Genomic DNA, 13,715 nt, shown 5'->3' on the forward strand with positions numbered 1-13,715 from the left:
GATGTGATGAGGTTGTGGATGGTTTGGAAGATGATGGTTTGGTGCTTGGGGGTGGGGTCATGGTCCAGGGGTCGGTAGGTGGTGGTGTCGGAGAGTTGGCGGCTGACCTTAGCAACTAAGAATCAGTGCGCCATACTACAACTGCGCCTCCCTTGTCCGTGGGTTTTATGGTGAGTTTGGGATTGGAGCGGAGGGCCACACGTTTTGCGGGGGAGAGATAGGAGTGGGTGAGTTGGGTGGAGAGGCTGAGGCGATTGATGTCTTGGCGGAAGTTGGAAATGAAGAGGTTGAGGGACGGTAGAAGGCCTTGGGCGGTGTTCAGGAGGAGGGCTTGTGTTGGAGGCGGGAGAAGGGGTCAGTAGAGGGAGGGTTAGGCTCACGGTTAAAGAAGTCAACGTGGAGGCGAAGGCGGCGGAAAAAATGCTCAATGTCCAAATGTGACTGGTACTTGTTGATGTGTGGGTGGAAGGGGACAAAGGTGAGCCCTTTACTGAGGACTGGCTGTTCGTCCTCAGTAGGAGGGAGGTCTGGGGGGGGATGGTGAAGACTGGGCAGGGCTCAGCGTTGTTGTCTCTGTTGTCGCCCAGCTCGTCCCCACCTCCCTAACCTGTTCTTCCTCTCACCCATTCCCTCCTCCCACCTCAAGCTGCACCCCCATTTTCTGCCTACTAACCTCATCCCGCCCCCTTGACCTGTCTGTCCTCCCTGGGCTAACCTATCTCCTCCCTACCTCCCACCTACACTCACCTTTACTGGCTCCATCCCCGTCTCTTTGACCTGTCTGTCTCCTCTCCATCTATTTTCTTTTCTATCCATCTTCGATCTGCCTCCCCCTCGCTCCCTATTTATTTCTGAACCCTCTTCCCCTCCCGCATTTCTGATGAAGGGTGTAGGCCAGAAACATCAGCTTTCCAGCTCCTAAGATGCTGTTTGGCCTGCTGTGTTCATCCAGTTCCACACCTTGCTATCAGTGGAGAAGCAGTTTGGAGACAGTGACCATAACTGTTATTTAAAATATTTTAAAAGTCAGTTATACAAAAGGTCAAAGTTGCATCAGGAATAAAAAAAGTACTGAATTAGAGAAAAGGCTGATTTTAAAATGACAAAGCAGGATCTGACAAAAGTAGGGAGTGGACTAAGAACAGCTTTTGTGGGAAATTTTTCAGAGCAGTGGGAGTCATTTAAAAAGAAAGAAGTCAGAGCGCATGGCCAACATATATCCATTAGTAGAGAGAGGCAGGCAAATAGGTCCAGGGAACCAGAGATGAAAAGGAATGTTTAGGATTAGTTAAGGCATAAAAGGGAAAGTTTATGGTCATACTGAGATCTGAAACATTAGAAATCCTACAAGAGGATAGAAAGTGCAGTGTCCTACATAGAAAGATAGAAAGAGAGCGAAGACAGGGCATGGGGGAGAAAAGAGTGACTAAAATAAAGCAAAATCCAAAGACATTTTATAAGTATAATTAGGCAAGCGGTTAAAGGGAAGAGAAAGAGCAGGGCCATTAGGAACCACAGTGACAATTTGTGCATGGAGCCCAAAGATTCGTGAAGGTTTTGAGTGAGTACTTTGAATTTGTATTCACTACAGGGGAGGACAATATAGGTATGGAAACCTTGGAGGAAGACTATGATAAACAAACATGTCAGCATTGGGAGGGAGAGGTATTCATGGTTTTAGCAGGCTTAAAATTGGATAATTTCCTAAGTTCAGATAAGTTGCCTCCCATAGCAGTCTGGGATAAGAGAGGATATTGCATGGCCTCTGACATTAATTTTTAAAATACTCTCTGACCAGGGGACTGGCAAACAGCAAATAGAGGTCATTACGAACAAGAAGGTTGGTGAGGATAAACCAGGGTCCTATCAGCCAATGAATCTAAGGAAGGGAAACATTTGGAAAACATTCTAAGAACAGAGTAGGGCATTCAGTCCATAGAGATTTCCCTGGCATTCAACACGATCATGGCTGATTGTACACTTCAATGGACTTTACTCACTCCATCTTCACAATCTTGTCCACCATTATTAATCAGAAATCTATCAATCTCTACCTTAACGTACTGAAAGACTGAGCCTTCACAGCTCTCTGTAGTAGAGAATTCTGAACAATCAGAACACTGAGTAATTCCTTGTTGTCTTGGGCATAAGAATCATACTGTTAATTTTTAAAATGTGCCCCTTGTTCTAAACTCCCCAGTTAGGAGCAACATCTTATCTGCATCTATCCTGTCCTTTAGTATTTTCAAAGTCTCAATGAGACCACCTCTAATTCTTTTAGACTGTCGAGAATTAAGGCCCAGCTAGCCTAATCTTTCTTCAGGGGACAATCCCACTATCATGAAACAAGTCTGATAAACATTAGTTGCACTCCCTCCATGGTAAGAATATTTTCCCCAATCCATCTCAACCAACATGTGCCCAATGCCTTTGTAAAGTTTCCCTTATACAAATTTGACACCTTTGCTTCTGATTGAACAACACTTTTAACATAATGTAAAGCTCTATTTTAGTGGTCAGTCATTCGTACAAGATTCTTTTAACAAGATTCTTAATTAGCCCTTTGATTACACAACAAATTTTTAAAAGCACAGCTTCTTGTTGACGCTTTAACATACTGATCTAGAACCATTCCTGACACTTCCAAAATTCAACCTTCACAGCTTTATTATTCAATTGATTTATCCTCGAGATATAAAGTAAAGGAAAAAGTCTAGTGGAAGGTTTAACAAAACTCCAGGTGGTAAAACATGAAGGGACGGATGACTAGGAAGTGCTTTTCTCGATTGGAAGCCAGTCAAGCAGGTAACCTTTTTGTTTAGTTGTTGCTCGCAATGATTCACGCGGTGTATGCAGGCTCAATGGTCAGCTCTGCTGCCTCACAGCATCAGAGACCTGTGTTCAATTCCACCCTTGGACAATGGGCCTGTCTGGAGTTTGCACGTTCCCCCCATGTCTGCGTAGATTTCTCAGGTGCTCCAGTTTTCTCCCACAGTCCAAAGATTGTACAGGTTAGGTGGATTGCCCATGTTAAATTGCCCATATTCTTCAGAGATGTATGGATTAGATGTGCTAGCCGTGGGAAATGTAGGGCTACAGAGAAAGGGTAGGGAGATAGGTCTGGGTGGGAAGCTCTTCCAAGATTCACTGTTGTCTTGTTGGGCCAAATGGTCTGTTTCCACACTGTAGGGATTCTGTGATAGCTGGGCTGCTTATGATTTCTCTCAACTGATTATTTCCAGGCCCCACACTATCGCTACCCATTAGGTAGCCTGAGGGACAAAAACAATCTCTTACTGGAGATACAAGAATTAATAAATGATAGTCACTGTGGTTTTGTCAAGAGACATGAGACAGGAGGGAGTTGATTTCCTTGGAGAAGAGAGGGGTAAAGATCATGTTTGAAGTTTGCAAAATCATAAGGGGTGATAGATTAGATAGATAGGAAGAACCATTTCCCATTAGTGGAGGGGTCATTCATTAAAGGCATAGCTTTAATTGGCAGGAGGGTGAGAGGAGATTTAAGGAAAAAAATTTCTCCCGGAGGGTAAAGGGTATCTGGTACTTGCTGCCTAAAAAGGTGGCAGAGGCTGGAACCATTAGACCACTTAAGCATCACGTAAGCCAACAATCCATCCATTGACTCTATCTATACATTCACTGCCTCAGAAATGCAGCCAACATCAAAGACCCCTCCCACCCATTTCTAATCTTTTCCAACCTCTTGCATCAGGCAGGATACAAAAGCTTAAACAAACATACCATCAGTGTGAAGAACAGTTTTTTCCCTGCTATTATTAGACTTCTAATTTGACCTCTCAAATTTAAAATCTAGTGTGGATCTTGCATTTTGTGTACCTTCTTTGCAGTTGTAATTCTGTATTCCTTGCTCAATCACCCTATGATCTTGGTATGTAATGATCTGCCTGTACTGCATGCAGAACAAAGAACTTTTCATACTGCCGAGGTACAAATGACTTGAAATAAATACTTGAAACATTACAGCATACAGGGCTAAGGGCCAAGGGCTGGGAAATGGGATTACAACAGTTAAATGCTTGATGATCTGTATGGACCAAAGGCCGTCTTTCCATGCTCTAAATACCCCACAACTAAATGTATTTATAAAAATCCACATTGACTAAAAATACTAGTACAATTTAATAAATACATGTGTTTTTCTTCTCCAAATCTCTGACCCAACTTCTTTACTCTCTGCATGTTTTGCTTCAAAGCACTGCTACTAAATGTGCAAAAAGATTACATAAACGTGTGAATAACTATTAAGCAACTACAGATGACGCAAGACTATTTAACTTTGCAACCCTCACATTGAAAAAGTTGTTTTTGAGGTGGTGAGCTATTTTCTTCAACTACTATAGCCCATTTGGTTTACGCAGACCCACAATGCCACTAGGAAAGGAGTTCAGTATTTGTGGTACTGAAGGAATGGTGATATATTTCCAAGTTAGGATAGTGACTGGCTCGGAGAGAAATTTACAGGTGGCAGTTCCCCATGTATCCGCTGCCCTTGTCCTTCCAGATGGTGGAGAGTTTGGAAGGTGCAGTCCAAGGAGCCTTGGTGAATTTTGGTAATGCATCTTGTAAACAGTGCACACTGCTGCTATTAGGCATCAGTGGTTGAAGGAGTGAATAGTTGTGGATGTTTTGTCCTGGATAGTGTCAAGCTTCTTGAGTATTGTTGAAGTTCCACTCATCCAGACAAGTGGGAATATTCCATCACACTCCTGACTTGTGCTTTGTTGATGGTGGACAGAATTACAGAAGTGTTATAGAACATAGAACATTACAGCACAGTACAGGCCCTTCGGCCCTCGATGTTGTGCCGACCTGTCATACCGATCTCAAGCCCATCTAACCTACACTATTCCATGTACGTCCATATGCATATCCAATGACAACTTAAATGCACCTAAAGTTGGCAAATCTACTACTATTGCAGGCAAAGCGTTCCATTCCCTTACTACTCTCTGAGTAAAGAAATACCTCTGACATGTGTCCTATATCTTTCACCCCTCAATTTAAAGCTATGCCCCCTCGTGCTCGCCGTCACCATCCTAGGAAAAAGGCTCTCCCTATCCACCCTATCTAACCCTCTGATTATTTTATATGTCTCAATTAAGTCACCTCTCAACCTTCTTCTCTCTAATGAAAACAGCCTCAAGTCCCTCAGCCTTTCCTCATAAGACCTTCCCTCCATACCAGGCAACATCCTAGTAAATCTCCTCTGCACCCTTTCCAAAGCTTCCACACCCTTATAATGCGGTGACCAGAACTGTACACAATACTCCAAGTGCGGCCGCACCAGAGTTTTGTACAACTTCACCATAACCTCTTGGTTCCGGAACTCGATCCCTCTATTAATAAAAGCTAAAACACTGTATGCCTTCTTAACAGCCCTGTCAACCTGGGTGGCAACTTTCAAGGATCTGTGTACATAGACACCGAGATCTCTCTGCTCATCTACACTACTAAGAATCTTTACCATTAGCCCTGTACTTTGCCTTCTGGTTACTCCTACCAAAGTGCATCACCTCACGCTTGTCTGCACTAAACTCCATTTGCCACCTCTCAGCCCAGCTCTGCAGCTTACCTATGTCTCTCTGCAACCTACAGCATCCTTCGTCACTGTCCACAACTCCACTGGCCTTAGTGTCATCTGCAAATTTACTAACCTATCCTTCTACGCCCTCATCCAGGTCATTTATAAAAATGACAAACAGCAGTGGACCCCACACCGACCCTTGCGGTACACCACTAGTAACTGGTCTCCAGGATGAACATTTCTCATCAACTACCACCCTCTGTCTTCTTTCAGCAAGCCAATTTCCGATCCAAACTGCTATATCTCCCACAATTCCATTCCTCCGCATTTTGTACAATAGCTTATTGTGGGGAACCTTATCGAACGCCTTGCTGAAATCCATACACCACATCAACTGGTTTACTCTCATCTAACTGTTTGGTCACCTTCTCAAAGAACTCAATAAGGTTTGTGAGGCACGACCTTCCCTTCATAAAACCGTGCTGACTATCCCTAATCAATTTATTCTTTTCTAGATGATTATAAATCCTATCTCTTATAACCTTTTCCAACACTTTACCAACAACTGAGGTAAGGCTCACTGGTCTATAATTACCAGGGTTGTCTCTACTCCCCTTCTTGAACAGGGGAACCACATTTGCTATCCTCCAGTCATCTGGCACTATTCCTGTAGACAATGACGAGTTGAAGATCAATGCCAAAGGCTCGGCAATCTCCTCCCTGGCTTCCCAGAGGACCCGAGGATAAATCCCATCCGGCCCAGGGGACTTATCTATCTTCACCCTCTGAAGGATTTCTAATACCTCTTCCTTGTGAACCTCAATCCCACCTAGTCTAGTAGCCTGTATCTCAGTATTCTCCTCGAAAACATTGTCGTTGTCTAGAGTGAATACTGTGAAAAATATTCATTTAGTGCTTCCCCATCTCATTTGACTCCACACACAACTTACCACTACTATCCTTGATTGGGCCTAATCTTACTTTCGTCATTCTTTTATTCCTTAAATACTTATAGAAAGCCTTAGGGTTTATCCTGATCCTATCCGCCAACAACTTCTCAGGTCTCCTCCTGGCTCTTCTGAGCTCTCTCTTTAGGTCTTTCCTGGCTACTTTGTAGAACTCAAGTGCCCTAACTGAGCCTTCACATCTCATCCTACATAAGCCTTCTTCTTTCTCTTGACCAGAGATTCCACCTCCTTCGTAAACCACGGCTCCCGCACTCTACAGCTTCCTCCCTGCCTGACAGGTACATACTTATCTAGGACATACAGGAGCTTTTCCTTGAATAAGCTCTACATTTCCAATGTGCCCATCCCCTGCAGTTTCTTTCCCCATCCTATGCTCCCTAAATCTTGCCTAATCTCATTGTAATTGCCTTTCCCCCAGCTATAACTCTTGCCCAGTGGTATACACCTATCCCTTTCCATCACTAAAGTAAACATAACAGAATTGTGATCGCTATCACCAAAGTGCTCACCTACTTCCAAATCTAACTCCTGGCCAGGCTCATTACCCAGTACCAAATCTAATGTGGCTTCGCCCCTTGTTGGCCTATCTCCATACTGTGTCAGGAATCCCTCCAGCACACACTGGACAAAAACTGACCCATCTATCGTACTCGAACTATAGTGTTCCCAGTCAATATTTGGAAAGTTGAAGTCCCCCATGACAACTACCCTGTCTCTCTCACTCCTATCGAGAATCATCTTTGCTATCCTTTCCTCTACATCTCTGGAACTATTCGGAGGCCTATAGGAAACTCCCAACAGGGTGACCTCTCCTTTCCTGTTTCTAACCTCAGCCCATACTACCTCAGTTAACGAGTCCCCAAACATCCTTTCTGCAACTGTAATACCGTCCTTGACCAACAATGCCACACCTCCGCCCCTTTTACCATCTTCTCTGTTATTACTGAAACATTTAAATCCCGGAACCTGCAACAACCATTCCTGTCCCTGCTCTATCCATATCTCCGAAATGGCCACAACATCGAAGTCCCAGGTACTAACCCATGCTGCAAGTTCATCCACCTTATTCCGGACGCTCCTGGCATTGAAGTAGACACACTTCAAACCAACTTCTTGCTTGCTGGTGCCATCTTGCTTCCCTGAAACTTCCCTGTTATAGCGCAGAAGGAGGTGATTTGTGCCATTGTGCTTGTACTGGGTCACTAAATGAGTATCATTACTTAGTGCCAATTTCCTGCTTTTTCCCCACAACCTTGCACATTATTTGGATAATCACCCAACAGCCTCCTGAATGCCTCAGCTAAACCACACTTCCAGGTAGTACAATTCATACCTCCAGCCCTCGTTGAATGAAACTTTTTTTTCTTACTTCACCCTTGCTTCTTTTGCAGGTCACTTTTATTCCATGCCCCCTTGATGTTGTTCCTTTAGGGAGAAGCTATCCATATCTACTTGTTCAACCCACTCATGTTCTGAAAATATCCATCAACTCTCCTCTGGGCCACCTTCACTTCGAGGAGAAAAGTCCCAACTTCTTCAATCTATCTTCATCACTAAAGTTCTTCAACCTTGTAAACCACTCCAATGCATCACATCCTTCATACTGACGTGGACCCAAAATTATACACAATACTCAAACTGAGGCCTAACAAGTGTCTTTTACAATTTCAGGCTTTGGAAATCAGGAGATTTGTTACTCATCACATTATTCCTAAACTTTGACTTGCTTTTATAGCCACTATTTATATTCTTAGTTCATTTAAACTTCCAGTCAACAATAGCACCCAGGATATTGGTAGTGGCTGATTCAATAATGGTAATTCCAATGTGATGGTTAAATCATCTACTCTTGGAAATGGTGCTTGTGGTGTGAATGCTACTCGCCACTGGTTGGCAGGAACCTGGATATTGTCCAAGCCTTGATGCATTTGGGCAGGACTTACTCAGTCTCTAAAAGATTGTGAATAGGGCTGAATGTTTGCTGATAATTACACATATACCACTTCTGATTTGTTGGATTTGTCCTCATTTGTGAACAGGACATACCTGTACAATTTTTGACAATATTGAAATGATACCAATGTTATGGCTACACTGGGGGATCTTAGCTAGGGAGTACAGCAAGTTCTGGCACACAGTTCTTCAGTACTACTGCCAGAATGTTGCCAGCATCCATAGCCTTTTCAGCATCTGGTGCTTCCAGCCACTTCTTCATATAACATGGAGTGAATCAAATTTGCATTTGTGATGCTGAGGACCTCCTGGAGGCTGCTGAGGTGGATCATCCACTCGATACCTCTGACTGAAGGTTGTTGAAAATGCTTCAGCCTTGTCTTTTGCACTGTTAGTATGGGAGTACCTCAGAAGTGAGAATAAAGATATTTGTGCAGCCTCCTACTTGATTGGAAGTGGGGGGAAAAGAGGGCAGAAATTTGGTGGCAGTATATGGCAGTCAGCAGGAGCTTTTGTTCCCAATGTGATACCTGTGAGGCTTCATGGGGTCAGAGTCAATGTAGACAACTCGCGGGGCAACTCTTTTCTGACTGTTCACCACTGTACTGCCATCTCTGCTGGGTCCATTGTGGTGGTGCAGCAGGACTTGCCTATGGACAATGATGGCTATTATGCATAAAGGTATGATTTTGAGTACGGCTACATTAAGCTGTCACTTAACTACTGTGTGAGACAGCTCTCCCAATTTTGCCAGTAGCAAACAGATTTTGGTAAGGTCGACTCCAAAGGATGGACATTTGAATTTGAAGTTTCCAGTGCTTAGGTTAACACTAGGTGGGTCACCACTTTTTTTCTAGGCAGTTGAATGGTTTAATGCACAAATTGCTGAGCTTGTTAAGCCAATTCAGGGCCCATACTATTGTGGTGGGGATCTGGTGCCACATGCAGGTCAGACAAGGTAATGGCAGTTTTTTTTAAAAGACGTTAGTGAACCACAAATTTCTTATTCCAAGGGTCAACTGATTCCTGATTTGGGAGGTGCTAAAGAAGCTTTGGCAAGTGTGCCTTGTTAAATGATATACAGAGCTGCCACTGAAGCACCAGCTTTGGAAAAAAAAGTCAGAAGGTGAGTTCCTGGGCCAGAGAACCAGCTTCTGAACGCTGAATATAAATCAAAGTCTTGGGAAAGATGGTTTAATAATACGATGTAATGTAAGATAATAAAATGTGAGGCTGGATGAACACAGCAGGCCCAGCAGCATCTCAGGAGCACAAAAGCTGACGTTTCGGGCCAAGCCCCTTCATCCATTAATAGTACGATGACTTATTTGAATTGAAAGAGGTAAAATTAAATATTCCAGAATAAATTAATGCTGGTGGACATGTGGGATGTTTAGCAGAAAGAGCTGCAGGCAGAGACGATTGGATGAATGGCCACAGCACGGTGAAGCTCCCTTACGGGGCCTAGTCACAGGGTCGATTATTATGGTTTCTGAAAAAGCCATAATTCAGTACACATTTCATGTTCCGTGAATGTGCAGGTTGTTTGCCGAAGGCTCCCCATTTACTGAAGGACTAAGTTGCCCGCTGGATCCCTGACACAGCGAGACCGGAGCTCCGCGGGCAGCCACTTAGTGCCGTCTCCGCACTCTCCAACGGTGCGATACCCACTACCCAAATCAATCCACAGGCGCTGTTTTACTCATGCGGTGTCTGTGTTGCTGCTGCCCTCATCCCGGAGCACAGTTCCCACAGGCAGGTTAGTCCAGCGCTCAGGGTGGGAATGTGAGACCTGTCTGTGACTGCGGCAGGGTTTCTGGGCTAACTGCACCGAGAGAAAAACGCCTGGATTTCCTCTGTACGTCCAAATGTAGAAGTCTGCAACTCGGCTCTTAATTTCTCAACAAATCCTGAAATTCCCCGCCCAACAAGGGGCACAGTGTTCGGATCCCTGAGAAAGGTGGGAGGAGAAAGAGGGACAACATGAATACGAGGTGTTTGTGACGCGGCGATTTTCTAAAGAATACAACTTAAATATTTGCACAATTGAAGCGCCTCTGTCAGGCCGGGGTTAAAGAAAAACGAACTGTTCATTTTCAGACTTTAGGATTAAAGAGAAGGATATCTAAGCTCAATTCTAGCAGTACTTTTGAAACGGCACCTTCACTTGGCGATTAAAGTTCAGTAAAGGAAGCGGGGTGGCTCTGAAGAGGAGATTCCTGGCTGCATATACTAGCGGTAAACAGAAGGAAGCTGAAATGAACAATTATTGCTACGCGCACAGAAATGAGCCGGGAGAAGGTATTGTCGATCTTGAGAACAGCAAAGAGAGAGAAAAAAAATTATCTCCTCTTCAAATGATGTCCAAAGATGAGAGATAATGGGAACTGCAGATGCTGGAGAATTCCAAGATAATAAAATGTGAGGCTGGATGAACACAGCAGGCCAAGCAGCATCTCAGGAGCACAAAAGCTGACGTTTCGGGTCTAGGCCCGAAACGTCAGCTTTTGTGCTCCTGAGATGCTGCTTGGCCTGCTGTGTTCATCCAGCCTCACATTTGATTATCTTTTGATGTCCAAAGATGGGCAGGTTAGGCGGATTGGGCGTGTTAAAAATTGCCCTGTAGTGTCAAGGGACGTGCAGGTCAGGTGGGTTAGCCATGGTAAATGTGAGGATAGGGTGGGGCTGTGGGTCTGGGTGTGATGCTCTTCAGAAGATCGGCACTGACTCGATGGGCCGAATGGCCTCCATCTGCACTGTAGGGATTTTGTGATTCTACAAAATACCTTTAGGGATTTGTGGAGGCTTAAATCCTGAAAGTTAAAAGTTAAGTAACCATAGTCTTGAATGCGAGAGATTGCAGGAAGTTTACCGAGCCTCACTGTGCTTTAGGCAAGGGGAGAAATTGAGAAGGAGACTCCTTCATGAGTTTTAACCCCATTCGATGTGAGAATTAAACCCATGCTGTTGGCATCACACTGCATTGCAAACCAGCTGTCCACCCAACTGTGTTCCTGTCGCTGTAAAAGGAATTACAGGATAAGGGTGGGGATGCTGGCACATGTGGAGGTGGCCCTGGGGCAGATCAGCCATATTGAATGATGCAGCAGGCTTGAGTGACTGAGTCCTGCTCATATTTCTTAGGCGATGCCAGACCATTGAACTGTGACTGGCCTTCACTTAACCACTATGAGTGACTGGCTATGGCTACAGAGTATGCAGGATAAACTTCTGCCTTTTTGGACAATTCTAAAATCATAATAAAACAGATATAAATTCTCCAAACAGACACAGGCGGATGCCTTGCCACAAGATGACATAAAATTCAAAACACTGCACATACTGGAAATCCCAAACAAATACAGATAATGTGTGGAGTGGCATAGTGGCTCAGTGGATTGCACTGCTGCCTCACAGCACCAGAGATCTGGGTTTGATTCCACCCTCAGGCAACTGTTTGCGTGGAATTTACACATTCTCCCCATGACTGCATGGGTATCCTCCAGGTGCTCTGGTTTCCTCCCACACTCCAAAGATGTGCAGGCTAGGTGGATCAGCCGTGCTAAATTGCCCATAGAGTCCAGAGACGCCTACATTAGGGGGATAGGTCTGGGTGGGATGCTCTGAGGTCCAGTGTGGACTTGTCGGGCCAAAGGGCTTGTTTCCACACTGCAAGGATTCTATGATTCTATAATGCCAGAGAAACGCAGCTCGTCTGGCAGCATCTGTAATAGTAAATAGTAAGAGTTGATTCAGAACTGGAGAGATTACACATTAACTTTGTGTAGACAAATATTTCATCCCTCTAGAAAGCTCAGCCCAATGCTGGGATCTCTAGACATGTTTATAACTTCAATGATTACTTGTTTACAGAGTTTATAGGGTGTTAATTAAATGCATTTTAAAACATCTGTAGCTTTTCATCTTAATGAAGCAAATTATTGTGGATATTGGAAATAAGACCATAAGATTTGGGAGCAGAATTAGGCCATTCAGCCCATTGAGTCTGCTCCATCTTTCAACCATGGCTGATGTTTCTCTACCCCATTCTCCTACCTTCTCCCCGTAATCCCTGAACCCCTTACAAATCAAGAACATCTTTGTCTTAAATACACTCAATGACTTGGCCTCCACAGCCCTCTGCAGCAATGAGTTCCATAGATAAACCACCTTCAGATGGAAGAAATTCCTCCACATCTCAGTTCTAAAGGTCATCCCTTCAGTCTGAGGCTGTGTCCCCAAGTCCTGATCTCCCCTACTAAGGGAAACACCTTCACCTGATACATTCTATCCAAGCTTCTTCAGTATTCTGTAAGTTTCAATGAGAACTCTCAGCCCATCCTTCTACATTTCTTCAAGTACAGACCCAGATGTTCAACTGCTCCTCATATGACAAAGCCTTCATCCCTGGGATCATTCTTGTAAATTGCCTCTGGACCCTCTCTAAATGCATCACATCTCTTCTTCAATGCAGGGCCCAAAACTGCTCACACAATATTCCAAATGCTGTCTGACCACAGCCTTACGCAGCCTCAGCACCACATTGCTGTTTTTGTGTTCTAGACTTCTTGAAATGAATGCCAACATTGCATTTGCCTTCCTAACTGCCAACTCAACTTGCATGTTACCCTTAAAAAGATCTTGTACTAGGTCTCCCAAGTCCCTTTGTGCTTCTGATTTCCAAAGCCTTTCCCATCTAGAAAATAGACTTCACCTCTGTTCTTCCTACCAAACTGTATAATCTCAGTCTCCCACATTGTATTGTATCTATCCTTTCTTTGTCCACAGGCCTAGCCTGTCCAAATCCTTCTGCAGCCTCCCTGTTTCTTCAACACTACTTGTCCCTCTACCTACCTTTGTGACATCTGCAAACTTAGCAACAATGCCCACAGTTCCTGCAACCAGATCGTTGATGTATAACGTGAATAATTGTGGTCCCAACACTGACCCCTGTGGATTATTCCCATTGTGCTTTCTGCCAGTCAACCAACCCACTGTCCATCTGAGTACCTTGTCCCTAACACCATGGGCTCTTGTCTTATTTAGCAGCCTTCTGTGTGGCACTTTGTTAAAGCCTTTCTGGAAATCCAAACAGATCATGTCCACTGGATCTCCTGTGTCTAACTTGTTTGTTACCTCTTCAAAAGAATTCTAACAGATTTGTCAGACATGACCTCCAGTTAGTGAAACCATGCTGACTCTGCCCTAAATCGAAAGTGAAAGCAGTG

At 44.2% G+C, this 13,715-nt stretch overlaps 1 protein-coding gene across 7 annotated transcripts in view; it reads left to right on the forward strand.

Moving 5' to 3' along the window:
* Positions 1-13,715, forward strand: part of LOC132210823 (probable 2-ketogluconate reductase) — a 78,077-nt gene that overhangs the window by 17,989 nt on the left and 46,373 nt on the right. The window contains exon 1 of one of the 7 annotated variants that reach the window (XM_059653269.1): positions 9,486-9,613. The exons of 2 other annotated variants lie outside the window; for them this stretch is intronic. Coding sequence is in view for 1 of the 5 variants with exons in the window: in XM_059653264.1 (XP_059509247.1) it covers positions 10,774-10,788 (15 nt within the window). In the remaining 4 variants the exon portion in view is untranslated. 4 more of the 7 variants (XM_059653280.1, XM_059653289.1, XM_059653264.1 and 1 more) reach the window with 4 other exon arrangements.

This window comes from Stegostoma tigrinum, chromosome 2 (assembly GCF_030684315.1).
Source record: "Stegostoma tigrinum isolate sSteTig4 chromosome 2, sSteTig4.hap1, whole genome shotgun sequence".
In the NCBI taxonomy this organism is placed as follows: Eukaryota; Metazoa; Chordata; class Chondrichthyes; order Orectolobiformes; family Stegostomatidae; genus Stegostoma; species Stegostoma tigrinum.